Source organism: Pan paniscus, chromosome 2 (genome assembly GCF_029289425.2).
Source record: "Pan paniscus chromosome 2, NHGRI_mPanPan1-v2.0_pri, whole genome shotgun sequence".
Taxonomy (NCBI): Eukaryota; Metazoa; Chordata; class Mammalia; order Primates; family Hominidae; genus Pan; species Pan paniscus.
The window spans coordinates 154,414,701-154,442,325 of NC_085926.1; the positions used below are offsets into that span (position 1 = coordinate 154,414,701).

A 27,625-nucleotide genomic window follows, 5' to 3' on the forward strand; every position below is an offset into this window, starting at 1 on the left:
ATGGCCCTTGCAGTGACAGTTGCCCAGCCACTACTGGGTCAGCCTCACATTTTAACATATAGAGTGACAGATGCTCTATTTTAAAATATTAACATTAATATTTAAGATATTAAACTCCTCCTTGCTGGGTAATTCACTGTTGAAAAACTAAGAAAAGCAGTCTATTCTAACATACCAAGTTTTAAACTTACCTTTTGGTTAGTTACCAGATATCTGACAATATAAATAAGTGCCACAGAGCTAAAATGCATTTGAGACTGCCAGTGAGCTGAGCTGCATGAGTTAAGTGGAGGTTTTAATATCACTAACATTAAGAAAGCATCTCCTTCCAGACATGTGCCATGGCACAACCAGGAAGGAAGGCCAGCTCTACACTATTAAAGGAGCAATGAAGATTGCTTCCTGTTATAGCATGAAACTGGATTTACCAGCAGAAAATCTCATTAGGGTAAATATTTTTTTACTCTTATCAATCCTCTGCTAAGATTCTTGCTTTATTCCTTCATCTACAAGACAGAATTCCTTTTAAAATAGTTAAAAGCCTGTCCCAAGAAGCTGATACACAGACAGCTGTATAAATAAAAATCTCTAGACAGGATAATAGAATAAGAAGTTATGTGTCAAGATTCCACATCCGTCTGTCTGACCAATAAGGATGACATTTACACAATTTAAAAGATCAGAAATTTAAGACTTGAGTCAGATATCTGCAATGCAATGACAGATGCTTCCAAGTATAAAAATAACTGTTCCACTAATGAATATAGAAATATTAGATGCCATGTAGAACTGGTGGGGTTTGGTTAAATTTAGTTTTTAGCAACTCAATGAACATTAGGAAAACTATTCTTAGTGAGTATGTTGCCTAATACATCACATTCTGATAGGCCCAAAGGCTTGTTTCTTCAACTGATATAGATACATAGGGTCTTCGAAAAGTTTGTGGAAAAATGTGTATTATGAAAAAACTGTGCATGGACTGCATATTTATTTTGTGCCAAAATAAACTCACACTAACTTGGTATAGCATGTCTAAACAAGATCTAGTTTGAGGCACTAAGAAGGATAAGATGTCAGTTTGAAAAGAGCCCCTGTCAAAGCAACATGATTTCTGCTAAAATTGAAGCAAGTCAAACATCAGATTTATAGTGAAGCTTGGGTGAAAGAATGGTGAAATTATTGATGCTTTATGAAAAGTTCATGGTGACAATGCCCCCAAAGAAACCAGCAGTTTAAAAATGGATAAATCATTTTAAGAATGGACAAGACAATGTTGAAGATGATGCCCACAGCAGCAAACCATCCACATCAATTTGCAAGAAGAAAAATTCATCTTGCTTATGCCTGGATATGGTTCAGCTGCGTCCCCACCCAAATCTCATATTGAATTGTAACTCCCACAATTCCCACGTGTTGTGGGAGGAACCTGGTGGGAGGTGACTTAATATGAGACAGGTCTTTCCTGTGCGGTTCTCATGATGGTAAATGAGTCTCATGAGAGCTAATGATTTTAAATACAGGAGTTTCCCTGCACAACCTCTCTTTTCTTTGCCTGTTGCCATCCATGTAAGACGTGACTTGCTCCTCCATGTCTTCCTCCCCAGCCATATGGAACTGTTAAGTCCAGTAAACCTCTTTTTTTTGTAAATTGCCCAGTCTCAGTTATGTCTTTATCAGCAGCATGAAGACGGACTAATACATGACCTAATTAAAGAAGACCAATGATTAACAGTGGAAAGAATATCCAACACCGTAGATATCTCAGTTGGTTCAGTTTACACAATTCTGACTGAAATATTGAAGTTGAGCAAAGTTTTCTTTCCGTGGGTACCAAAACCATTGCACACAATGCTGCTGCAGACAAGAGCAGAGCTTTCACTGGAAACTTTAAACAAGTGGAATCAAGATGCTGAAGCATTTCTTTGAAGAATTGTAACAGGGGATAAGCATGGCTTTTCCAGTATGATCCTGAAGACAAAGCAAAATCAAAGCAATGGCTACCAAGAGATGCAAGTGGTCCAGTCAAAGAAAAAGCAGACTGGTCAAGAGCAAAGGTCATGGCAACAGCTTTTTGGGATGCTCAAGGCATTTTGCTTGTTGACATTTTGGTGGACCAAAGAATGATAATGTTTGCTTATTATGAGAGTGTTTTTGAGAAAGTTAGTTAAGGCTTTAGAGGAAAAACATCTGGGAACGCTTTATCAGAGAGTCCTTCTCCATCATGACAATGTTCCTGCTCAAACAAAGGCAATTTTGCAAGAGTTTTGATGGGAAATCATGAGGGATCCATCTTGCAGTCCTGATTTGGCTCCTTCTGCCTTCTTTTTTGTTTCTTAATCTTAAAAATAATCTTCAAAGGGGACCCATTTTTCTTTAGTTAATAATGTGAAAAGACTATTGATATAGTTAAATTTCTAGGACCCTCAGTTTTTTAGGGGTGAACTAAATGGCTGGTACCACTGCTTACAAAAGTGCCTTGAACTTGATGGGGCTTAAGTTGAGAAATAAAGTTTATACTTTGTATTGTCATCTTTTAATTTCATCTTTCCATGAAATTTTTGAGGTCCCTTCATATTGTTAACCCTCTATGTGCATCAAATCACATAATCAAAAGAGTTTGCATGAAATACAAATGTGGATGAAGAAAAAGGGATAAAGATATTTTGCTTCATTCTGTTTGAGCTTGGGGGCTAGTGGGTAGGGCTGGTTTTAGAGAGAAATTTAAAACTGGCTTCATCAAATTTTCATCCTCCTGAACCTGATTTTTTCAAACATAAAGTGGGAATGTAATAATACCACCTCATACGGCTGTGGCAAAACATAAATGCAGTAATGGAAAAATTCCCAGCCCAGAGCCAAGCACAAGGTAGGCACTCAATAGAGTCCATGCCCTCTCTGTCCCTCTGTTGCCATGTGGCCTAGGAACCCAGCTCCCTGGTGTGACCCACAAGACCCAATCTAAGCAGAGTAGAAATTGTTGCTTGTCTACCCAGCAGCCACCCTGCTTTCTCAGGTGCCCAAATTTTCATATGGGGGTGACTCTTTTCCAAGATTGCCAGTTGACCCAGAGGAAGACTGCATTACTCTCTCCTTGCCACTCCTTGGTTGCAAGGTAGGCTCTGGGTTGTAAGCTAAACGATCCTTTTGTTTTTCCCCTTTGGCCAGAGTCATTGGTTTATGTGACAGGAACAGCCTAGAGTAAATCTCAGAAGTCTTTCTTGGAATGATGAAGCAGAGGGCCCAGCTGAATAGGTGCAAGGAAGCACATACCTCACACGTTACTGACAGCCACACCAGTGCCACAAGGGAAACCAGCCTGGGGATAGCAGAGTGGAGGGTTAGACAAAAGATTGGTCCTCAGTGATTTGTTGGAACAATCATTCCTGAAGCACCATGTGACTGCATTTCCAGTGACATGAGCAGATAAATCTTTTACAATTTAAGACTTCCAACTGAGTTTTCAATAACTTACTCCATTTAAAAAGAAAAAAAACCTAATTAATACATCAAGAAGTTAGAGACATCTTTATTTCTCAGTAAGAAATACTGCAACCCAAAGCTCAAGAGAATTGCAAAATAAAAAAACTAACAATTCTTAAAGATATTATCTTTAGACATTTTTATATATTATAGTTAAATGAAGGGTAACAACAACTTATATCTTTCCACATGTTGCTGATTAGATTTATTAATTGTTTCTGATATATAAAAAAGTCTCGTTTAGCTATTCTAAGTTAGAATAAATTGGATCTATCAAATAAACCTACAGAGTAGGTTAATTTCCTTATTTATTTCTGTATACGTTTTGTAGATCATTCATTCTGGACATTCACTGGAAAAATCAGGTTATTGAAAATCAGATGTTTGTGGAAGTATCGTCATCAATGGCAGTGATGAGTAACTGGTAACACCTGCTTTGAAAATTTTCTAGGTCAAAACTATCTTGACCACGTTCTATGATAGAATTTGAGGGGCTTCACTGACTACATATCAATATAGTAGCATAGACTGCAGCAGTTGAGTCTCATACAGGGATAAGATAGCCTTCTAACCAGGCAAATGTCCTGAAGTAGGCCTTTCCGTCTCTACTAGAGGCCGCTGCCATTGTCATCTGCTCCTTTGATTTCTAAAATATAATTACCCTCAATACAGAACACCAGTATGACAAGGGGAAAACATTAATAATGCATGAGATTCCATAGTCAGCTTCCATTCTCCTCCTCGGGGAACTGCTATTTACCTCCATAGAAACAAAAGGAAGGGAAAATGAGAGTCCAAAAAGCCTGCACAGGCAAGAAGAAACCATTTAGAATATTTTTTAGAATATTAAGTAGGAATAAAAAGATTTTAAAAGATGTGCAAGGAGTATATGGTATATGAATAAATTTATAAAACTTTACTGAAAGACATTATAGGAGATTGAATAAATGCAGATATATCCTAAGTCCATGGACAGGAAGACTTAGTACCTTTTTTTTTTTTTTTTTGAGAGGAGTCTCGCTCTGTTGCCCAGGCTGGAAATCGCAATGGTGTGATCTTGGCTCACTGCAACCTCTGCCTGCGAGGTTCAAGGGATTCTCGTGCCTGAGCCTCCTGAGGATCTGGGATTACAGGCATGTGCCACCATGCCTGGCTAATTATTGTATTTTTAGTAGAGACGGGGTTTCACCATGTTGCCCAGGCTGGTCTTGAACTCCCGGCCTCAGGTGATCCACCCCCCTCAGCCTCCCAAAGTGCAGGGATTACAGGCGTGAGCCACTGCGCCCGGCCTGACTTAGTACCTTAAAGATGCTGTATTAGTCCATTTTCATGCTGCTGATAAAGACATATCCGAGACTGGGAAGAAAAAGATGTTTAATGGGACTTACAGTTCCACATGGCTGGGGAGGTCTCAGAATCATGGTGGGAGGTGAATGGCACTTCTTACATGGTGGCAGGAAGAGAAAACGAGGAAGAAGCAAAAGCAGAAACCCCTGATAAACCTACCATATCTCGTGAGACTTATTAACTATCATGAGAATAGCACGGGAAAGACCAGCCCCCATGATTCAATTACCTCCCTCTGGGTCCCTCCCGCAACATGTGGGAATTCTGGGAGATACAATTCAAGTTGAGATTTGGGTGGGGACACAGCCAAACCATATCAGATGCCAATTCTGCTAAATGTGCCCTATTCCAACCAAAATCCTTCCAAGCTTTTAAAATAATTTGATAAGCTAATTATAAAATATATAAGAAAGGGTAATGGGCCAAGAAGAGCCAAATGACTCCTGAAAATGGGTAAAGTGGAAGGGAAGGACATGCCCTATCACAGTACCAGCACTCATTATGAAACCTCAGTAATTAAGGAAGGTACTGGCTATGGGATAAATTGATGTAATATAATATTAGTCCCTATAATAGAGACTCCAGAAACAGACACTAGCATTTATAAAACATTGATGTTTGACAAAAGTACTCTAGAACATCAGTGGGAAAAGAAGGGACTATTCAATAAATGGACATGGAAAAAGTGGCATTCTATTTTCTATAATATGAAAAAAAAATGAAACCAGATCCCTACCTTACAACCACACACACACACACACACACACACACACACACACACACACATAAATTCAAGATGAATCGGAAACTTAGGTGACAAGAACAAAACTTCACAAATTTTAGAAGGACAAATAATTCTTTTTCAAATTTTAACATTTTCATTTGTGTCAGGGAAATATCCCACATCAGGGTAAGACCCATGTTCAAACTATAAAAGTTGCTTTTTTACAGACTGAGTTCAGTAACATTGCCAAAGGAACCCCCAGGATGCTAAGAGGATCAGTGTCCTACAACCTAGTAATGATAAAACTTTTAGCTTCACAAATGAAGATATAAGTCAGGTATCTAGGAAAGTTGCACAGTCCTGTAATTTCAGTTCACTTAGGTTTGTTTGTTTGTTTAAATTTGTTCATTGCCTTGCTCCAGATAAAATTTAAACTGATGGGTTTACTTTCATTTTGAGTGTTTTTAAATGAATTAGAATTCATTGCACTATTCACAAATCCTATAGAATTTGACATATGCAATAATAGCATTGTACTCTATACTCATTGTGGATGCCACCTCACTTTTATCAGGATAGAATAACCTCTTTAATTACTACCATTTAGCATTAACCAAACACAGCAAACTGATTACTTGGAATCACCAGGTTTTAGTAGAAAATGGTGGGGCTATATTTAGATTATGTTGAAAGAAAAGGTGCAATTTTGTGAACCATATTCTACATAATTATTTCTTGGAGCATGTCAGCAGGCAGTGGTAAGTCTAGGTGAGAAGCTGGAAAAACTGGGGGTGGTGATAAAAGAATTACAGGGAAATAATGAGGATAGAGTAGAAAGCTCTCTTATTGCTTTGGGCAAGTCACTTCGCCATTCTTATCTAAATGTAAGATGAACAACTGCTGTCTTGCTAGGATTAAAGAGTACATGTCTGGTGGAGCAAGAAATAATATTAAGAGGATATAGCATCCCATAGCCTCCCCTTGTAGGGAGAGTTGTACAAGGAGTGAGCAGAGTTCCCAGGACAGCCTGTGTCTGTCTGTTTGGGAGAAATCACAGCAAAGTCAAGCTCTCAATTCAGGGAACTGTTCTTACTTGCAAGTTCTACAAATGGGAATTTTAGGTTCTAAAGTTTTATTTTCTTAGAGATGAGGTGAAAGATAGAGGTGGAGGGAAAGGTCACAGGGGCAATGCCACAAAACTCAAACAAGACCAAATAATCTCTCAACCTCCATTTATTTATTCTCTTATTATTATTTTTAGTTGACACATAAAAATTGTACATATTTATGGAGCACAGTGTGATATTTTGCTACCTGTATACAATGTGTTGTGATCAAATCAAAGTCATTAACATATCCATCACCTCAAACATTTATCATTTCTTCGTGTTGGAAACATTCAAAATACTCTATTCTAGCTATTTGAAAATATAGAATAAACAATTGTTCACTATAGTCTCCCTACAAAGCTACAGAACACTAGAACTTATTCCTCCTATCTGGAAGTAATATTGTGTTTATCAACCAAACTCTCCGTATCCTCCTTTCCCTCCCACTCATCCCAGCCTCTAGTTACCACTATTCTTTTCTCTGCTTCTATGAGATCAACTGATTTAGCTTCCACATATGAGTGAGATAAATATGAGTATTTATCTTTCTGCACCTGGCTTATTTCACATAATATAATGTCCACCAGGCTTATCCATATTGCCACAAATGACAGTATTTAATTCTTTTTTAGGGCTGAATAATATTCCATTGAGTATCTATACCACATTTTCTTTATCAATTCATCTGTTGATGAACACTTAGGTTGATTCCATATCTTGGCTAGTGTGAATTGTGCCGAAATAAACATGAGAGTGCAGGTATCTCTTCAACATATGATTTCCTTTCCTTTGGATATATAATCAGTAGTGAAACTGATGGATCATATGGTAGTTCTAATTCTAGTTTTTTGAGAAACCTCCATACTATTCTGCATAATAGCTGTACTAATTTACATTCCTACCAACAGCATATGATTTTCCTTTTCTCCACATTCTTGCCAGCATTTTTTTTTTTTTTTTATCTTTTTGATGGTAGCCAGTCTAATGGGTAAGATGGTATCTTATGCCTTGTTTTTGTTTTTTTAGAGACAGGGGCTTCCTGTTGGCCCGTTGTATGTCTTCTTTGGAGGAATATTTATTCAGATCATTTGCCCATTTTTAAATTGGATTACTTGTTTTTTTTTTTTTTTTTTTTTTTTTTTGCTGCTGAGTTGTTTGAATTCCTTGTATATTCTGAAAATTAATTCCTTGTTAGATGAATAATTCACAAATATTTTCTCCCATTCTCTAGGTTGTCTCTTTACACTGTTGATTAGCTCCTTTGCTGTGCAGAAGCTTTTAGTTTAATATAATTCCATTTGTCTGTTTTTGTTTTTGTTGCTTGTGCTTTTGAGGTCTTTCCCATAAAATCTTTGTCCAGACCAATTTCCTGAAGCATTTCCCCTGTTTTCTTCTAGTAGTTTCATAGCTTCAGGTCAGGTCTTACCTTTAGGTCTTTAATCCATTTTGGGTTGATTTTCGTACATGATGAGAAATAGGAATATAGTTTCATTTTTCTGCACATGGATATCCAGTTTTCCCAGAACTATTTATTGAAGAGAATTCCCTTTCCCCCAGTGAATGTTCCTGGAACGTTTGTCAAAAATCTGTTGGCTGTAAATATGTGAATTTATTTCTAGTCTATTCCATTGATCTATGTGTCTGTTTTTATGCCAGTATCACACTATTTTAGTTACTATATCTTTGTAGTATATTTTCAGGTCAAGTAGTATGATATCTCCAGCTTTGTTCTTTTTGCTCAAGATTGCTTTGGCTATTCTGGGTCTTTTGTGGTTCCATGTAAATTTTAGGATTGTTTTCTCTATTTCTGCAAAGAATGTAATTGGAATTTTGACAGGGATTACATTGAATGTATAGATTGCCTTGGGTAGTATAGTCGTTTTAACAGTATTAACTCTTCCAATTTGTGAACATGAGATGTCTTCCTATTTTTTGTGTGTTCTCTTCAATTTCTTTCATCAGTTTCATAATTTTAATTGTAGAGATTTTTTACCTTCTTAAATTTATTTATAGGTGTATTATGCCATTTTTGCATTGCTATAAAGAAATACCTGAGGCTGGGTAATTTATAAAGAAAAGAGGTTTAATTGGCTCATGGAGCTGCAGGTTGTACCGAAAGCATGGTGCTGGCATCTGCTTCTGGTGAGGGCCTCAGGGAGCTTATAATCATGGTGGAAGGCTAAGAGGGGTAGAGGGAGTGTATTACAAGGCTAGAGGGAGCAAGAGAGAGAGAAAAGGGAGATCCCAGACTCTTTTAAACAACCAGCTCTCATGTGAACTGAGTGAGTGAGAACTCTCTTATCACCAAGGAGATGATGCCAAACCATTCATGAGGGATCCACTTGATGATCCAGTCACTTCCCACCTGGACCCACCTCCAACATTGTGAATCACATTTTTACATGAGATTTGGAGAGGACAAACATCCAAACCATATCACTTGGTATTTAATTTTTTGTGGCTATTGTAAATGATATTGCTTTCATGATTTATTTTTCAGCTAGTTTGTTGTTATCGTATAGAAATGGTACTGATTCTCGTATGTTTATTTTGTGTCCTGCAACCTTAATGAATTTATTGATCAGTTCTAAAAGGGCTTCTCTTTTTAACTCATTTATTTTTTCAAGGTGAAGGCTGGGCTAAAGATGACCAAACATTTTTCACCATGGTCTCCTGCATAGGTGGTCTAGTGCTTCACTTTGGAACTCAGGGGTACTTAAAAACAACAGTTGCTGTTCAGAGCCTTTGGACTTGAGCTAAAAGTGAGACTAAAAGTGTCCCATTTCAATAACCTATTTCACATTTTAGAATAAGGTTCTGAAATCATATTTGGGCAATATCAAAGGCTCACTTCAAACTGTCTAGAGTCAGGGAAAACCAGTGTGTGGCAGAGAGGAGAGGTTGAGGACCACGTGCTCTTTAGGGAGGGTTCTCTCAGGGTAGCTACAGGGTGGAGGAAAATGCATTGCTTTCAGAGACATAAAGCTCCATTCTTGGGTCGGAGTTTTGAAGAAGGTTCAATTTCTCCAGATAGAAGAGGTTTTATTGACTTGGCTCAGTACATGAATTCCTTTCTAGTCTCTTGAATCTGTTCTGTTCTGATTCAGAATCAGTTTGGCCAGTGCCCTGATCCAGAAAGCATATTCCCTATAAACTGCCCTGTGAAGACCACTCTTTCTTTAAGCTTTGACAGATCAGATGCAGACACCAGCCCTTTTTTTGCCTCTCTTTTCAAAGAGTCATCAGATTTTAGTCTTTCTTCGAAAAAAAACAAAAAGACAGCTCATATTTCCCAAGTCATTTATACTCATCATGAACTATAGCCATCTGTGTATTAAATGCAAAGGGATGGATGGATATAACCACACAAGGCATCACATGTTCACAAACACACAATGAGGTGAATTAAGTAAATGCTCTGTTAGTTTTCTCTCCCCAAACCATCTTCTCCATCAATGCATTATGCAAAGAACCTCTCACGATGACAGATCACAGAACTTCAAAGCTAGATGGGGTCTATAGACTATCTGCTGAGACCTGGCCCAAGTGATTTTATCTTTCTGAGTCTCAGGTTCTTCCTCAACAAAATGGGATTCAAATATTCCCACCTAAACAGTTATTGTCAAGATTAAGTATATGCTTAATTAATATCAATCTGCTCATTTGCACTGAAGAAACTGAGATCTCAGCAAGGACAAGAGATGTCAAAGGTTAGTGACTGTGATGGGACCAAAAAAAACAATGTCTCCTGCATCCTAATACATGCTCTGTAAGGCAAATGGAACCAGGCTGTCCTCAGACATTCAGCAAACCTTTAAGATATGTGACTCATGATCCATACTAAGGATGACATCATTTCATTTATGATTATAAGTTTCCAGTCCTCTGAAGAATGATAGTCCTCTATCTCCAGGCATCAAGCTGAGAGGATTCTCTGCAGCTCAGAATATGAAGGACTGATCAAGATTCAAGATGATTCCTCTAAGCTTCAAAGCAGTACAGTTATAAACCACCACCACCACAAGCTTCTGAAGTTAAATAAATAAACAACTTAAGGTAGATAAATCACAAACAGCTGACCTGAAGTAAAAATTGTGCCTAGGTCTAGGCCTATTTTTTATTAGTGTTAACAGCAACTCCTCTGATGAAACCAAATTCTTGCATTATACCAGTGTTGTAGCCTCCATCTTGATCCTTGCCTCTTAAAAAAAAAAGTCTGATATCAGCTGTGTTGAACCATAGGATACTGTCAATATTAAACTATTATGGGGCTCTAAAAATGGCAATTTTATTTGGTTAAATATATAACATGTTAGTGTCTAAAGTGGTGCCTTTGCTTGTTAGATAATCATTCTTCTTTTTTACATAAAAGTATAACATATTTACTGGAAATGTGAAAAATTAAGAACAAAATTGCATGTAATTCCACTAAATAATACAATTATTATTTTGCATGTTTTTTCTCAGCATTTTGCAAGCATATTTAAAATATTTATAATTGTTAATAATATTCAAGCTTTTAATTATGCCTAAAAACTTCACTCCTAACCTGTTTCCTCATCTAGAATAAGAAGGAACTGCACTGGATTACCTCTAAGGCTTCTTTTGCTTTTATCTTTTTTATCTTTTGCTTTTATCTCTGTGGCCAGATTAATTTGAGTACATTTTATCTGATCAAAACATTAATTTCTAATAAGCATATTTTTATCTTTACCCCTATGGCTTATTTTTCATGCAGTACAACTATTTGCTTACAACTTTCAAAGTTCTAGGGAACATTTTGCAGGAAAAAAAGTTTAATGTGAGCTACCACTTTTGGCATGTGATCCAATTTAGAAAATTAAAATATTGATCAACCAAAATTGTTTTCACTCAGAACAAATAGTTGTATTAATTTCTTTGACATAAAATGCATATTTTTTAAAACATTGATGGCCTACATTACTGAAACAACCGTCCCCAAAATGTCAGAATCTGGGCCTATTTGAGAAGAAACCTGGGCCATTTTCAGTTTGTGTTACTGTTTCAAATTCACAAGTTATTCTACACCCATTATCCCACGTCAAGCTTTGAAAGAATTTCACAACATCCATATCATTTCTCACTTTACAGAAGGAAATTGAGTACTCAGGGAAACAAAGTGGACCTGCAGCATTTATAGGGAGCCACCTGTGTGCTAGGGATACAGGGAGTATGTACGAGAGCTGCCTGTGGCGGGTGAGCGCTGGGGAGGCATCATTAAGTTAAAGAATAATGATTATTTCAACCTGGAAAGGAGCGCAGAGGGAGGACTTAACAAAGTCTTTCAGTAGTTTAGTCAGTTTTTCTAAAAGTTTGTGATTGAGAGCTAATGAAACTAATACAAAGGCCCTGGCTCACTGAAGGAGGCTAGGACCTGGACCTCAGCATTTTTGTCAAGTTTCCCAGGCGATTCTGATTCATAGCGGTGGAGTGGGGCGGGGGGGAAAGAGGGAGAGGGAGAGAGAGAGAGAGTAGCTATCATACTAGCTATCTGTTTGCTTATGTACTAAGGCAAATAACTAAAGATTATAGCATGAAGCACTTGGATTAGATAAAAAAGCAAAAGAGGAAATGTAGGAAGACGTTTGTATCCATTGAAATGGCTTACTTGGGAATAGTATAAAGCAGTGTGTATCAGCATTACTTGAAAGGCTGCTTAAAACACATATGCAGACTTTGTAATTTACTAAGTCTGGGGTGAGGCCCTGGGATTTGCATTTGTAACAAGTTTCCAGGTGCTGCTGCTGCTGCTGGTCCAGGAGCTACACCCTGAGACCATTGGTGTAGACAAGCACGTTGGTTCTAAATCCTGGCTGCACACTAGAATCATCATCTGGGATGAGTTTTTAAATTATTATCGATGCTGGGGCCTCACCCCCAAGAGATTCTAATATAATAGAATTTCAGTGGAGCCTGGGCCTGGATAGTTTGTAAAGCCCCCACTCCAGGTGTTTCTAATATGCAGTCGGAGTTGAGAACCACTGGGATTAAGGCTTCTGGAAAACTAGGGAAGGAGCCCAGACCAGGAGAGTCACATTCAGTACTGGGTTATCAGGTTTAATCACATTTGTCTGAGTCTCCTTTCCCAGAGGCAGGTGATGCAGTGCACTAAACTATCTTTCTAACATCCTTTCCCCACTCAGAATTGTTATTCTGCCTAGGAGGCTTTTAAAATGCATCTCCATGTTATGCACTTAACAGTATCTAGAAGACAGTTGATTTTTCCTTTCAGCAATGCTGCCCTCTAGTGTTCTTAATTATTCAAATCACGTAAAAACCTACCTTGTCCATCAGTATGGTTGTTTCCTATTAGTAAGCTAAACGAATTTTTCTCTGAAATAGAATTAAATTTTAATTCACGGCAACATGAATATCCAAAACTGCAGCCTCTTGGTTCTCCTGCAATTTCTCCCTGCTTTTGATGTTGCAGCCTCCTTCCAGGACAAGAACTCACAGAGTTCCCTTTTCCCAATTCCACCAAGCTTTTCTCTTCAGAGTCAAAACTAAACAATGAGGAAAAAAACTACCAGCAACAAAAAGACCTGAGGCATTGGAGCGCCTCGCAGAGGCTCTCCGCACCTTTTTCTCATTTCTGCTACACATCTCGTGCCTCCTTTTACACTTGGTTCAGTTTATTGAGACTAGAATTCATCAAACAGGTGCTGCCATGTCTTCCCATGATGGTTCTACAAACCTCCCTGGGTCCCATCATCTTGACAAAAGTGTCCTTCTTACCTCTAGGGGCTCTGTCCCTCCTCCCTCTCCCTTTATCAAGTCTCTCTCCCTCTTCCTTCCCAGCCCCCAGGCCATTTCATCAATAACTCCCTCTTCCTAGGTCACTCCAAATGGCACACAGGCTTACTCTTAATGTCCCGTGACCCTGAATATCCCTTCAGCTCCTGTCCTATTTCTCTTCCAAACTTATTGAATGCATTGTGTTTAAGGCCTCTCCTTCTTCCACTCATTCTTCCATTGAGTGGCTTCCAATGGCTCCAAACTTGCTTGATCCCATCACATCACTGACACTGAAGCTGCTTTTCTCATGGTCTGCAGTGGTCTCCCTACATATGGCCAAATCCAGTGGACACTGTTTGGGGCTGTTCTGACACAAATGTCCATGGCGTTCCACCCTGTGGGCATGGCTCCCTCTTGAAGTGCCCTCTGCTCTTGGTCTGACACATCCCTGTGTGCCGGCTTCCCTCCTGCCCCTTTGGCTGCCGGCTACCCAGCATCCTGCATGGGTCCTCTCTCTAACCCCTGGGCTGGCCATCAGAAACTCTTCTCTTTTCTGTCTATAGACTTTCCTTACAAGGCTCATCCATTTTCATGAATTTAAATATAATCAATAGACTGGTAACTAATAAATGTATATACACCTCTGGCCCAGATTGCTCACTGTCTTATTTATCCAACTATTAAATATCCACTTGACATCTCCCCTTTATTTTTTATTTTTTATTGTTTTTGAGATGGAGTCTCGCTCTGTCCCCCATGCTGGAGTGCAGTGGCGTGATCTCGGCTCACTGCGAGCTCCACCTCCCAGGTTCATGCCATTCTCTTGCCTCAGCCTCCCGAGTAGCTGGGACTACAGGCACCCGCCACCACGCCCGGCTAATTTTCTGTATTTTTAGTAGAGACGGGGTTTCACCGTGTTAGCCAGGATGGTCTCGATCTCCTGACCTCGTGATCCACCCGCCTCGACCTCCCAAAGTGCTGGGATTACAGGCGTGAGCCACCGTGCCCCGCCCGTCATCTCCCTTTTAGTATCTCACATGCATCTCCATTTTTCACATGTCCAAAGAAGAACCCTCGATTTTTCTCCCAAACCTGTTCTTCCTTCAGTCTCCCTTATCTCTGTAAACAGCCAGATATCTGGGAAACAGCTTTAATTCCTCCCTTTCCCTGACCACACTCAGTCCATCTGTAAGTATTGTGGATTCTGCCTTCAACATCTATTTTGAATCCATCCACCACTCTCTCTGTTTGCCATCATCACCCTATTACAAATCACCCTCATCTCCTGCCTAGAATACAACAATACCTTCCTCAAGCTCTTTCTACTTCCTCCAGTCCTCCCTGTTACTAATGATTCTCCACAGCACAGAGACTGTTCTGAAATGCAAACTATATTCTACCATCCCCTTACCTGATAAAATGTTAATGCCTTGATTAAACCTTGAATAACATACAAATGACATGGTTTGCCCTCTGCCAACTTCATCTCATACCCCTGTCCTCCTTCCCTCCCATTGCTGGGACTCACTAAGCTCTGTCCTTCCTCAGGGCCTAGGCGCATACTACATCATCTGCCTCGAATGCTCTTCCACTGTTCTTCACAAGGATGGTTCCTTTTTTTCTTTTTTATGCCTAAACATGATTGCTCTTCAGTGAGACCTTCCTTACTCCACTAAATATGTCTTCTCTTTCATTTCCTGTCCCAGTCCCCTGTGTTATTTTCTTTATAACACTTTACATTTTATAATGACTTACTTGTTTACCCCTCCATCTCTCACTCAACTTGAAACTCCCTGAGTCCAGGAAATTTGTGTCTGTTTTACTCACAGAAGAACCCAGCAACCAGCACAGTGACTGGCAAATATTAAGCTTTTAATACTTGTGTGTTGTATAATTGAATGCATGTGCAGGAAGAGTCACAACTTCCACTCCATCTTCACTGCTTTTGTCAAGGACTCCCACGTGCCCAAGCCACCTGTCAGCATTCTGTGCCTGTCTTACTTGATGGCAGAGACAGAGTTAAGGGAGAGGCCAGGTTCAGTTTATTCTCTGTTAACCTCTTCTGTGTTTATCAGCATGTTTGATTCACCACAGTATCTCCAGCACCCAGAACAGCAGACACCTAGTAGATACTGTTGATTGGCTGAACTCCCAGCTCTGAATGACACAGGATGTGAAGGGAAAGGGAGCTGGTGCAGTGATGGAGACATCTAAAGACAGAATCTATCTGGGGCAGAGATTCATATCATTGTTTTCAACTTCTAGAATTGTTTATCATAGGCACGCATCTCCATTTGTATAATGAAAGAGAAGAAAAGTGGTTCCTTACACTTTTTTAATCATATGTTTTATAAATGGAGAATGAACTTCATAGTTTTAGTTGCTAGGCAATAATTTGATATTCTAGAGTCTTTCTCCAAGAAAAAGAAAACTATTTTGCTTATAAGCCAGCTTTTACCTCTGTTGGACACACAATGGTGAATGAAAGCATTTCCATCTTCCAAAAAAGAAATCAAGGGCAATTAAAAATAGTTTACAGAAGGACGGGAGCGGTGGCTCACGCCTGTAATCCCAGCACTTTGGGAGGCCGAGGTGGGAGGATCACGAGGTCAGGAGATCGAGACCATCCTGGCTAACACGGTGAAACCCCGTCTCTACTAAAAATACAAAAAGTTAGCCGGGTGTGGTGGCGGGCACCTGTAGTCCCAGCTACTCGGGAGGCTGAGGCAGGAGAATGGCATGAACCCAGGAGGCGGAGCCTGCAGGGAGCCGAGATCGTGCCACTGCACTCCAGCCTGGGCCAAAGGGCGAGACTCCATCTCAAAAAAAAAAAAAAAACAACAACAAAAAAGTTTACACCAGCCAAACAAGCAAAGAGGCTAAGACCCTGACTCTGGCCATTTCATTACAAATCCTGTTCCGTATCAATCTAGACAGTGCCTGCTCATGAGAAATAATAATAATAATAATAAAATACATCTACTGCAACTCTACTTTGAGACAAGGATTTGGTTCTTCTGAAGGGCATTTAACTGACTGGTATTACTGAGAAATAAAAAATCCCAAGGCCTGTGACCCTTTGAAACTGTCGAGTGACCTGGCATCCTGTTAAACACTGACCTGCTTTGTAGAAGAAATCCAACCCTGTCTGTGAATTTTAACTAAATTAAACTTGAGGGTCTCCATGCTCTCTTGTTCTGCAGCACATCTGGCTGGTGCCAAGAGGATTTGCTCAGCTCCATCCTCTGGGGAAGGGATTCATTTTCCTGTTTAGGAAATGTGATGTCGAGCTGCATGAGGCTGATGAGCACGCTGGGTGGGACCACAAACAGGCCCCAGTGAAATCAATTATGTGGGTGTCTTAGGACAAAATTTGGTTCAAAGTGATCAAGGACAGGGTGTGTCATTGCAAGCTGTGAGCCACGGTGGCTTCGGCTGTTTGTTCAGCATTTAATATGTTTATCTTTCTGCTAAACACATTGTTGTTGAGTCACCTCTCTTAGAGACCCATTCTGTGTGAGGCCCAGCTCTGCAAGTCCAATATACAAAGACAAGCCTTTCACCTTCAATGACCTTACATTCTACAAAGTTAAAACAAATGCCTTCTCTTACTTTTCACTTTAGTAGGAAAGGTACTCAGGCTCTTAAAAAGGTAAATCATGTATTCTTTATTAGGCCAGGAATCATCAAGCAATAAAAGTAAAGGAAGAACTTAAAGTGGTCATTATATTTTCAATATCATTTAGTGTTGTTGCTGCAAATGGAAAATGGAATGTCAGTTTGCCCAAAGGTACCATCAGCCTTCACACCATCAATATTTCATGTCAGACTATAATGTTGTCACCAATATTAGGCTAATTTTATTAATCAAACAAACAATTGCATTAAGCTTCTAAGCTTTGGCTAGAGGAGTAAAAATCACATAACTTTGAAAAGTAGACAAATTCATGAAATGCTGTCTGTTTGACCTTCCACAGAAATTGTCCGAGCCATGACACATGTGATAAACCAAGGCATGGCGATGTACTGGGGCACCTCGAGATGGAGTGCTATGGAGATCATGGTAATTTAACTTCTATTTTTAAATGGCTATTGAGTACCTTATTATTGCTTTTCAGATGCCATGCATAAATTGCAAGATCTTTTGCAAACTTTTCTCACAATCACTATGGCACTGGAATTCTAGAATCAATTCCATCATTACAGAGATGGATATTGGAGCCGGAGCTCATCCGTTCAGAATACAACAGAGAATACAGTGTTCTTTGGTGGCAAGAGGGTAAAGTGAATTTCACAGCTAATGAGATATATTAACAGAGTATTCTAGTTTTCTTATAAAAAACTGTATTAACTATACTGTTTATACCAAGCTAATTACAGATACTTTTATATGTTAGTCTAAGTCTTATTTCTTTAGGAACTTAAAAATAGTTAAACTACATTTTCTTTATCATAGTGTACAATTCACACCTTGACTAATTTGCCCTGGACTTAACTCAATCCAAACCCTCCCAAAGAATTAATAAGGGTTTCCTACATTTCATATTGCTCTTAGTGAAATCAGTGGTGACAAATTTGCTTATTATTTGGCATCCTACATGTTTCTTGGTTTGTACTGATTTCACCAAAGTAAACATTTCTCATGCATACAAATTACAGCGAAGCCTTATTTCTCATCAGTATAAATTCGGTTGTAATCTCATTCCTCCCTAGGAAGCCTATTCTGTAGCAAGACAGTTCAATATGATCCCACCGGTCTGTGAACAAGCTGAGTACCATCTTTTCCAGAGAGAGAAAGTGGAGGTCCAGCTGCCAGAGCTCTACCACAAAATAGGTAATCTTCAAAATAAAAGCTACTGAGTATTTTTAACAAGAGAAAGATCACTGGTTCGGGGAAAAAATAAAAACAGTGTTATTGAAATGCTTTCCTAAATGTCCCTAATTAACATAGACATTGTAAGAACCATGCATTCCAGAGATTGTAGCAGAATCAAAATGTAGCAGAATCTGCATTTAGTCTACAAGGTATCACTGATGAAAGCCAAGCAGAGTTGTAAATTGTGACTGGTGTTTCAGCTGTACTCAGCAGGTGTTCAAAAAAAAATGCATACTGAATAAAAGGAACAACCAATGAATAAGTTCATTTTTCATTGGTGCTTGCTCGAGTAAACAATGACTACCTTTCAAAAAAAATCGTGGATATATACATCTGTATCCACTACTCTGGCCCTGGCACTGAGTTAGAAATGGGAAATTCAACAACTATTAAGTCGGGTACTATACATTTGTGCAGATAGAACTAATGTCTTCAGAGACAGGGGAAATATATCTATATATAATATACCCAAGAAATTTAGACATTAGGAAAAGATGAACAAGCCACATTTTCACGCTTATTTATCAAAAGTTTCCAGAAATAACTTTCTTCCTAAGAAACAGAAGTTCATATGAGCAGGAAAATTCTGGGAAAAGGAGAAAAAGATAAAACTTCAATAACAACCATAATAATTGTTGTTATTGCTCTCACTTATTGAGTGTTTACTATGTACCAGGTGTGTGCTCCTGCTGTGTACCAGGCACTATGTTAGGTACTAAATGGACAAGGACAACAAAAATTCGTGGATGAGCCACATTTTTCAGGCTTTCTGATATGCACTCCCAAGAACTGACAGTCCATGTTTAATTGGTTGATTAAAGAATGAAACACAATTTGTAAGCTCCTAAATTGTAATGGAAAAAAATGCATGCTGATATTAACTCATTTATCTGGCCAGCTTTCCCCTATAACCTACCAAATTCTGTTTAAACACTACTGCCCCCCACCCACCCACCTTTTGATCCCAATTTGCACAAGCAACTTTCTAAGTTTTTTCTTCTGTAGGTGTTGGCGCAATGACATGGTCTCCACTTGCCTGTGGAATCATCTCAGGAAAATACGGAAACGGGGTGCCTGAAAGTTCCAGGGCTTCACTGAAGGTATTTTTCTCAATGTCTAGAAAAAAGCCTGGGAGTAGGAAGGAGGGAAGAAGGTTGATAAGAACAGCTCTGCAGCAGCCTAGGGCTTCCCAGCTCAGGCTGACTGTGTTGTCCAGGCCAGTGGCCTCTGGCAGGTTCCCCTAAGCCTTCTGGAGGTCTTGGCTCCTGGCCATGTATCAGTCAGCCCTTCATAATCTGACTGCGTTGAATATTCTCTTCTTCTGGGGACTGGGACAAAAGTGCCCAGTGACCTGATTGGACTTGCAGGGCTCAAATTCCTACATTGTTTTTTATTCTTATATTAAAGAAAACATTCCATCATTTGAAACTGATAAAATGCAAAATCTCTTTTCTATATAAGAGGATTCTTACATTATTTCCTTTTCTTGACAAACAAAGTGTAAGCCATAAAGGCTTAATCCATATGAGGCCAAAAGTTGTAGCTGAGTATGGTTGACACTTTTTATTGTGTGTTGGGGGCAGTGGGTTAGAAGGGAAGACTTCAGGAGACAGATACATAGCAAAGCTTCTATCACTTAAAGCAGCTTAAATTCTGCTCTGAAGCAAAAAGATATTCAAGATCATTGACACAAAATTACCTCCATTCAGGACATCTTGATGACTAATTTATTGGAGAGTACTCAAAAATCTCTCCTTATTAATAACAGCATGCCTGTTTTTAAAAACTTGAGAGAATGTGTAATAACATTAGAATCACAAATTACTCTCTATTGTCAAGGGAGAGAGAATACAGGCATTTAAAAAATCAGATAAACCAGAGTCCTTCTAAGAGGAAGTATAAGCCTGACACAACTTCTTGCCTCCATCAGCACTAAATTATTGGGAAAACAGCTCAAGTCAAGTCTGAACCACCAATCCTTTAATCATTGTGGCTGTGGCCACTGTGAGCTTCCCTAATCAGAACATTTTCAAGGCTCTAGGCCTTTGACTTTCCTTTCTCTCTGTAACAGTTGAGCTTTTGCTTGTTTGTTCTCTAAAATAATACAACATAAATATGTCCTAAAGCCTGATGACATGGTCCTATTTCTAGTTTTGTATTATTACAAAAAACAATTTTCCTAGAATATTAAATAAGGTCTTGCTTCTGAAAATTAAAGATTGTTCTGAAACAAGTCTAAACAAGTCAGCAAAGACAGACTAAAAGCATCTTAGGAAAGAAGGTATAAAAAGAGGAAGGCAAGAAGGGAGTGAAGAAGGAAGGAAAGGAAGAAGGGAAGCACTGAGAATTACAATTTTACTAAGTACCTACTATGTGCCAAGCACTGAGCTAAGTGTTTTCATTCATCAACTTTTATTCTCACAAACAGAATGGATACAGGTGACTTTTAGTCAGTTGAGCTAAGCATGTTGTCATATGTTCTTTCAGAGGCTTGCTGAAAAATTCAAAGCATTTCTATATATGCAGAGTGTTTGTTCTCACAATAACCTGCTGAGAGGCAGACCATTTTCAGATGCAGGAACTAAAACACGAAGACCTTAAATAACAATCCAAGACCATAAACTCGTAACAGAAAAGGTTGATATTAGAACCCAGGTCTCCTGGCTCTCAAGTTAATTGCCTCCCTCAAAGACATCTTTATTTCTCTTTAAACCCAGGTTTTTAAAGGAGGAAGAAGTAGCTATGCTGTATTTGGAGTGCATGATTGTCTAACCTCCATCACTGTTTGAGAAAAGCTTGCAAACAGCTGAAAAATCTTTCACAAATTCACTAGTGAAAGGAAAAAGAAAAAAAGAAAGAGTAATGAATGTTTGAAGGTGGCTAAGTGCAAAAGCAGCTTGGGAAATATTTCTATTGGTGACTTTTATAAAGTCAACTCTGTATCTACTGGAACATCCTTAACAATAAACATTAAGAGCTCTCAACAGATGAAAGGTGGCTGATCACAAAGTATGCTTCTTTAGAGCTCTGCAGACTCTCAAGGCTCTACATTATCAACCTGAGTGCTTTCAGAGTAATATATGTGCACTTAGGAAAGCCACTTGAGTATCATTACCAGAGCAAAAAAATAAAAAGTAAAGGAGACAAGTATCAGAGCAACCTTTGGAGTGAATGAGGATGCCATGAAAGAGAAAAAGAAAGAAAAGAAAAGAAAAGAAAGAAGGAAGGAAGGAAGGTTAATTAAATTAAAAGATAGATATCTGGGCAAGTAGATAAATAAATTGGTAACGTTCATCCCACCCTAAAAGAGAATAAGTAAATAGTTTGTGTTTCACATTGGCTATTGTTATACTGATAAGATTAAGATGTTAATATTTTGCATCTGTTGTAGTACTGAACTGCATTTGAAGGATAAATTAACTCAGCATAAAAAATACCTATCTGGGGCTCTTTTAGAAAGTAACACTCTTTTTCTGGATTTTCTGGGCCCCCTCCTCTGGCCCCACTACTCTAACAATGATTTCTAAATTTGTGTTATCAGCTCTGACTTCACTGCTGAAGTGCACAGCACTCCTTCTTTGTGTCTATTAGACATCTCCAAGTAGAAGTCCCATGGGCATCAGTCATGCCTAATGGAATCTATCCTCACCCCCAGAACCTGCCATTCCTTCTTGCTTAACAGTGCCTCCACCCATCCATCTGGTTGTCTCAGTCAGAAGCCAAAGCATTACCTCAGACTGCCTCCTTTCCTCCCTTATTCCTGTTCAACAAGGCACCAAATCCTCCAGACTCTATCTTGACTCTAAGATCCATCTTGTGCACAGCCCTTGTATAGATCTTCATCATTTCTTACCAGATTTACTGTAGTAGCCTCCCATCTGTACTCTGATTTCCTCCCCTTTTCTCAACAACCCACCATTGTGACCACTTAATCTTTTTAAAATATTAATCTGACCATATCATAACCCTGCTTAAAATCCTCTAATGATTTCCCAATCATTGCTTATAGGACAAAGCCATAACTTTGTCATAAAGCATTCAAGGAAATTCCCTTGGGATCTAAGTTGAGCCTATTTTTTTCATTTGTGTCTCCCATATCATACTACTTCATTTTCCATGCAAATGCACTGTACTCTCCTTTGCCTCCCAGAAATGTCCTTCTTTTCATTCTCCTGTGGAACCCCTTCTTATTGCTAAAGACAAAGCTTGGTTGTCTTCCTCTCTATGAAGACTGTCGTAACTTTACAAAACTGAGCTATTTGTACCTTCTCTATTATTCCACGAACACTTCTTACAGAGTCTTCTAATTCTCTGGTTGCAAGTAACAAAATCTGATCAGAGAATGGGGACTCTATTGGTTCACAAAGACAATCCTTGAGAAGTACGGAGTGGCCTCAGCAATGACTGCATCCATGGACTTGTACATTGTCATGACTTTCCATCTTCTCTATTTCTCTCTGCATGTGGGTGTCATTTTCTTCTACTATAAATGAGGCCAGGAGCAGGAAAACTGGTGGTTGCAGGCTTGCATTTCTAAAGGCATGTAACCTAAGATAAAAGCAATCTTTTCTTTACCAACTTCAGTCCAGAGATGACTGGACAAGCTTAGGTCATGTGCCACCCTGTGAGACCAATGACAGTGGCCAAAAGGGTAAGGTACTGTGATCAGCTCAGGTTGTGCACCATCTTGTCATGGCATTTTCCATTAGAAGGCAGTAAAGACATAGCTTGTAAGGAAATCATTGGCAGGAGTGGAACCCCAACAAAAAAACACTTCCCATGTTACTAGGTAATGATTTGTGAATACATCTAGGACACAAACTGAAACCTGCTCATCTGACTCATCACAGAGCCTGATGAGTACGTAAGAGGTACATAAGTCTCTGTTAAATTAATTTGATGAGCCATAACAAAATCAATAAAGTCTGATCAAGAGACCAGGTGTATAGCTTTTAAACAGAAATAAATAGTGCAATAAAATTTATTGGCAGCTCCTCCCTGTTGATGGCAAAATGCTTTCTAGAAAAATTATAGGCCAGGTGTGGTGGCTCATATCTGTAATCCTAGCACTTTGGGAGGTGGAGGTGGGCAGATCGCTTGAGCCCAGGAGTTTGAGACCAGCCTGGGCAAAATGATGAAACCCCATCTCTACAAAAATACAAAAAATTAGCCAGGTATCATGCTCACCTGTAGTCCCAAATACTCAGGAGGCTGAGGTGGGAGGATCACCTGAGCCTGGGAGGTCAAGGCTGCAGTGAGCTGAGGTCATGCCACTTCCCTCCAGCCTGAGCAATACAATGAGACCCTGTCTCAAAAAAAATTACAAAATTATGTACCCCTCTGTCAAAGAAAAATAAGAAGCATGCACAACTGGATGAATCAAAGTTGGGAGAGAGAGGTGGTGCAAGTACATCAAGTGTTCATATTAAGAAACTAAGCATATTGTACATTATGGTAAAATTTCAGAAGGCAAGTTTTCGGCTCTAGCATTTTACCTAGAGATCTCAACCTCATTAGTGACTTTGTTTTTGTTTTGAGTCAAAGACTTTGATGTTTAAGTAAAATAGTCAACTATCTTGGTTGTTAAATTATTCTAGACAGTGTTCAGAACTGAAATGTGACTGATTCTGTCCATGGCTCCAGTTTCAGCCTGAGTTCAATCCAAGATTAACTAACAACTAATTAGGGATCTGGGGCAAGTCTCACAGACTATTCTTACCCCAATATCAATACCTATGAAATAGGGACATATAAAATCATCATAGCATTGGGAGAGGGCAAAGAAATAGGCTTTAGGAAAATTTAGAGTTTTGTAACATACATAAAACTAATAGCCAACTAATCTGTAGAGCAAAGCTCATTCAATTGTCCCTTTGACAAATATTTAATGAGTATACCCAGACTTTGTGCTGGGTGCTGAGGACACAGGGATGAATGGGACAGTCTCAACCCTCAAGGAGTAGCTCCGGGACTTGTAATAGGGACAGACATATGAAGGGGTGAATTATGAAATAATATGGAAGCCACAAGCCCTATGGAGTCCCACAGGACTGCTGGCAGAGTCACACTGCATTGGGGAGGAGGTGTCATGATCAATCTGAAAAACGGGAAGAGATTTATTTTGACCCCACGGAACTCTGGTTTCTCTGACTCCTCCCTGACCACCATATTGGTTGAGCCCCTCCTCCTTGCCAGCCATAAGTGTCAGAACTGGAGATGCTGACATGAACAAGCCATCCCTGCCTTCTACCTGCTAGGTTTAGAAAAACCAACATGTAATCAAATCATTGCAGTGCAGTGGGGTAATAGAATAGGGTTGGATGAGGAGATTTCACCTTTTGATTCATAGATTACTGCCCAGTCAGCAAGCAGGGTTTATTACTGCCACAACCACACCCACCTCCAACCTTACTACAAAACACACTTGTTTGCTTCCATATTTAACATTTTAATTAAGCCTCATCTCCTATCTCTGCTAACATTTTCTCATTTGTAAAGCAGTTAAAGCTGTTTATTTCCAACACACTTTTGTTTCCTTTGGTATGAGGAAAGCAGTATAAAAACTATGCATCTACTTTTTAAAAACCCTAATCTGCTTGTATTTCCATAGGTTAAAGCAACAATGAGATTTATGGTGTTGAACATGGATAGGGACTCAATAAATAATTGCTTTTTACTTTTTAATTGTTTTTACTTTTGGAAGTCTGTCTCTGAAAATGGTGTGTATGTGTGTGTCACACACATACACATATACACACACACATAAATAGAACTTGTAACCCAATCCTAAGAAAGAGAATGCACTGCATACAAGATTTCAAAAACGGAAAAGTTACAAAAGATTGATTGATAAACCAACCACTCTTTACATGCATGGTATACACTGAAACTCAGAAATTCTAATACTAATAAGAAGCAATTGTTCAAAAAGCAGTTGGCTATTAGTTTTCAATCTTTGTTAGTCGGTTTGAATAACATTCAGAGATATTGGTCCTCTGAAAGATGTTATGAAACTTTAGTGAGGATTGGTGATGTTTTTCCCACTGAGGACACCAAAAGTAAGTTCAGGGACTCTCTGACATAGACAGCACTCTGGCCCAGGAAGTCTGCCCCGGCCCCAAGGCAGTGTCCATTGTTCACAATGCCCACCTCATCACCACTGGCACCAACTGTCATCTCTGGAGAGATGCTCCAGGCCACTCTTCTTTTTGAAGAAGCTGAGGCTTCTCAGAGCTAAGGCTGGGAAAACTTTAGCCATCTCCTCAAGCAGGCTACCAGGTTAGGAGCCAGCCCATAAGCCTTTGAGATTTAGGAGGCAAAACTGGGGCGGCTTGCCCTTCTCCTTTTCTCATCGGCAAAATAACTCAAAAAAATCACAATAAAACATAATGTGGTTACCCTTTTCTTTGGAAATATTGTCTTAGAATGATGAAAAAATGCTCAAAAAAACAAAAGCCAGCAGCCTATTGAAATCATGTGGGTGCAGTGTTCATGGCCCACTGCCTGTTGCAGAGCATTCTGCGATCTCTGGGAAGATAAAGATCTGCGATGGCTATTATGTCACAATTACACGCAAGAGAGAAAGTCCACATTACCACACAGTGTGATGATTTTTAATTGTTTTCCCTAAAACAGACTAATGCTCTTACAAATACTCTTTTCCTCTGGGTGTTGCTGCTTAGTGCTCGCTTTATGTAGAAGAGTCTATTGTTCCCTTTCTCATAGTAAGAGCAGAGCCGTCTGGAAAGTAAGGCATTGAGAAGTTCTAAAAGATTTTTCTCTTTATATTTAGGTAATTAGGGTCATTTTGTAGTCTATAGATCAGGGTCAGTTTCTTCTCATTGGCTTTAAAGAATAGTTTCCTGTTTTGAGTTTCTTTACTTTTTTAAGTTTCAATAGTTATACAATAGGTAATAACATTTGCAAAGTCTTTATCTACTTTAAAATTTTAAAAACCAACTCAGTACCTATCATTTATGCCATGTCTGCTTCTAGGAAGAAGCTGCAGAAGCTAACAACAAAGCCCCATTATAAAAAGAATAAGAGATTAGCAGTGAATTGACAGCACGGGGGAGAAAAATAGTTAAACAAAAATGTAAAATAGTGGTTTTCTTTGAGCAGAAAGCTTGGCACCCAGCTTTCTTAATAAAAAGGAGACATAATAGATCTTGGTAAGTTGTAAATGCACTTTTTTTTTTGCTACATTCTAAAATTGGGCTATCCCAGTAAAAAACATTACTTCTTCTATTGGACAGGCTAGGATATAAGTGCTTGTATGTCACGGTCAGGGTTATAACAACTTCTGTGCAGGCTGATCAATTTGAATGGTGAATATTAGTCAAAATCAATCTGTTTTGAACCAATAAACAAGGAGCAAGATCGTGAGGAACACTTCTTTGCATGAAATCATCCCTGTCAGTGTGAAACATAAGGGTCAAAAAATTCAGAAAATCATTATGAGGTTCACATATTTTATTGAATTACCGTTCTTTGACATCAGATCTTTACCAGACATTAACATTTCAATGTTATGCTTTTCCCCAGTGCTACCAGTGGTTGAAAGAAAGAATTGTAAGTGAAGAAGGGAGAAAACAGCAAAACAAGCTAAAAGACCTTTCCCCAATTGCAGAGCGTCTGGGATGCACACTACCTCAGCTAGCTGTTGGTAAGAAAATTACTAAGCTATGGGGTGGTAGAGGGACTTCTGCTGAGATCATAGTTTTCTATTGCTGACCACACCCTTACCATGATAAAATGTCTATTGTAGGGACAGATGATCTCTGAAGCATAAACTCCTGCTAAATATAAAGTGAGTTATTTGAGGTTCCCCAGAATTTTCTACATGATAGCAAATTTTTCTCACTTCTTTCTCCTTGCCCTTATAACATAGTTTAAATGAGAACATGTCAGTGATAACATACACTATCACAGATGTCAGGGGTGAACTGTGTAGTGACATCCATTTCTTCTGGCTCAAATTTCTGTCTGTTGAAAACTAAACCAAGGTTGGTGAGAGGATGAGATACAGGGCTGTGACAGGCCCAAGGCTACTGCCACATGAAAAGCTGATCCTAGAGAAATAGCTTCACCCTGAAAGTTCTTGAAGGCCATAAACGTTGTTCTTCTAATGCTGTGGAGTCCATGAAAGGTCATGATTGCTGGTAACAATTGAAAACCACACGCGGCTGGGCACAGTGGCTCATGCCTGTAATCCCAGCACTTTGGGAGGCCAAGGTGGGCGGATCATGAGGTCAGGAGATTGAGACCATCCTGGCTAACACAGTGAAACCCCGTCTCTACTAAAAACACAAAAAATTAGCCAGGCATGGTGGT

The 27,625-nt window shown here is 39.1% G+C and overlaps 1 protein-coding gene across 3 annotated transcripts in view; it reads left to right on the top strand.

Moving 5' to 3' along the window:
- Nucleotides 1–27,625, top strand: part of KCNAB1 (potassium voltage-gated channel subfamily A regulatory beta subunit 1) — a 418,964-nt gene that overhangs the window by 377,366 nt on the left and 13,973 nt on the right. For all 3 annotated transcript variants that reach the window (XM_034957646.3, XM_003830650.5, XM_003830649.6), the window contains exons 9-12: nucleotides 17,394–17,479; nucleotides 18,130–18,250; nucleotides 19,298–19,392; nucleotides 26,837–26,957. In XM_034957646.3, the coding sequence (XP_034813537.1) occupies nucleotides 17,394–17,479; nucleotides 18,130–18,250; nucleotides 19,298–19,392; nucleotides 26,837–26,957 (423 nt within the window). The remainder of the gene's footprint in view (nucleotides 1–17,393; nucleotides 17,480–18,129; nucleotides 18,251–19,297; nucleotides 19,393–26,836; nucleotides 26,958–27,625) is intronic.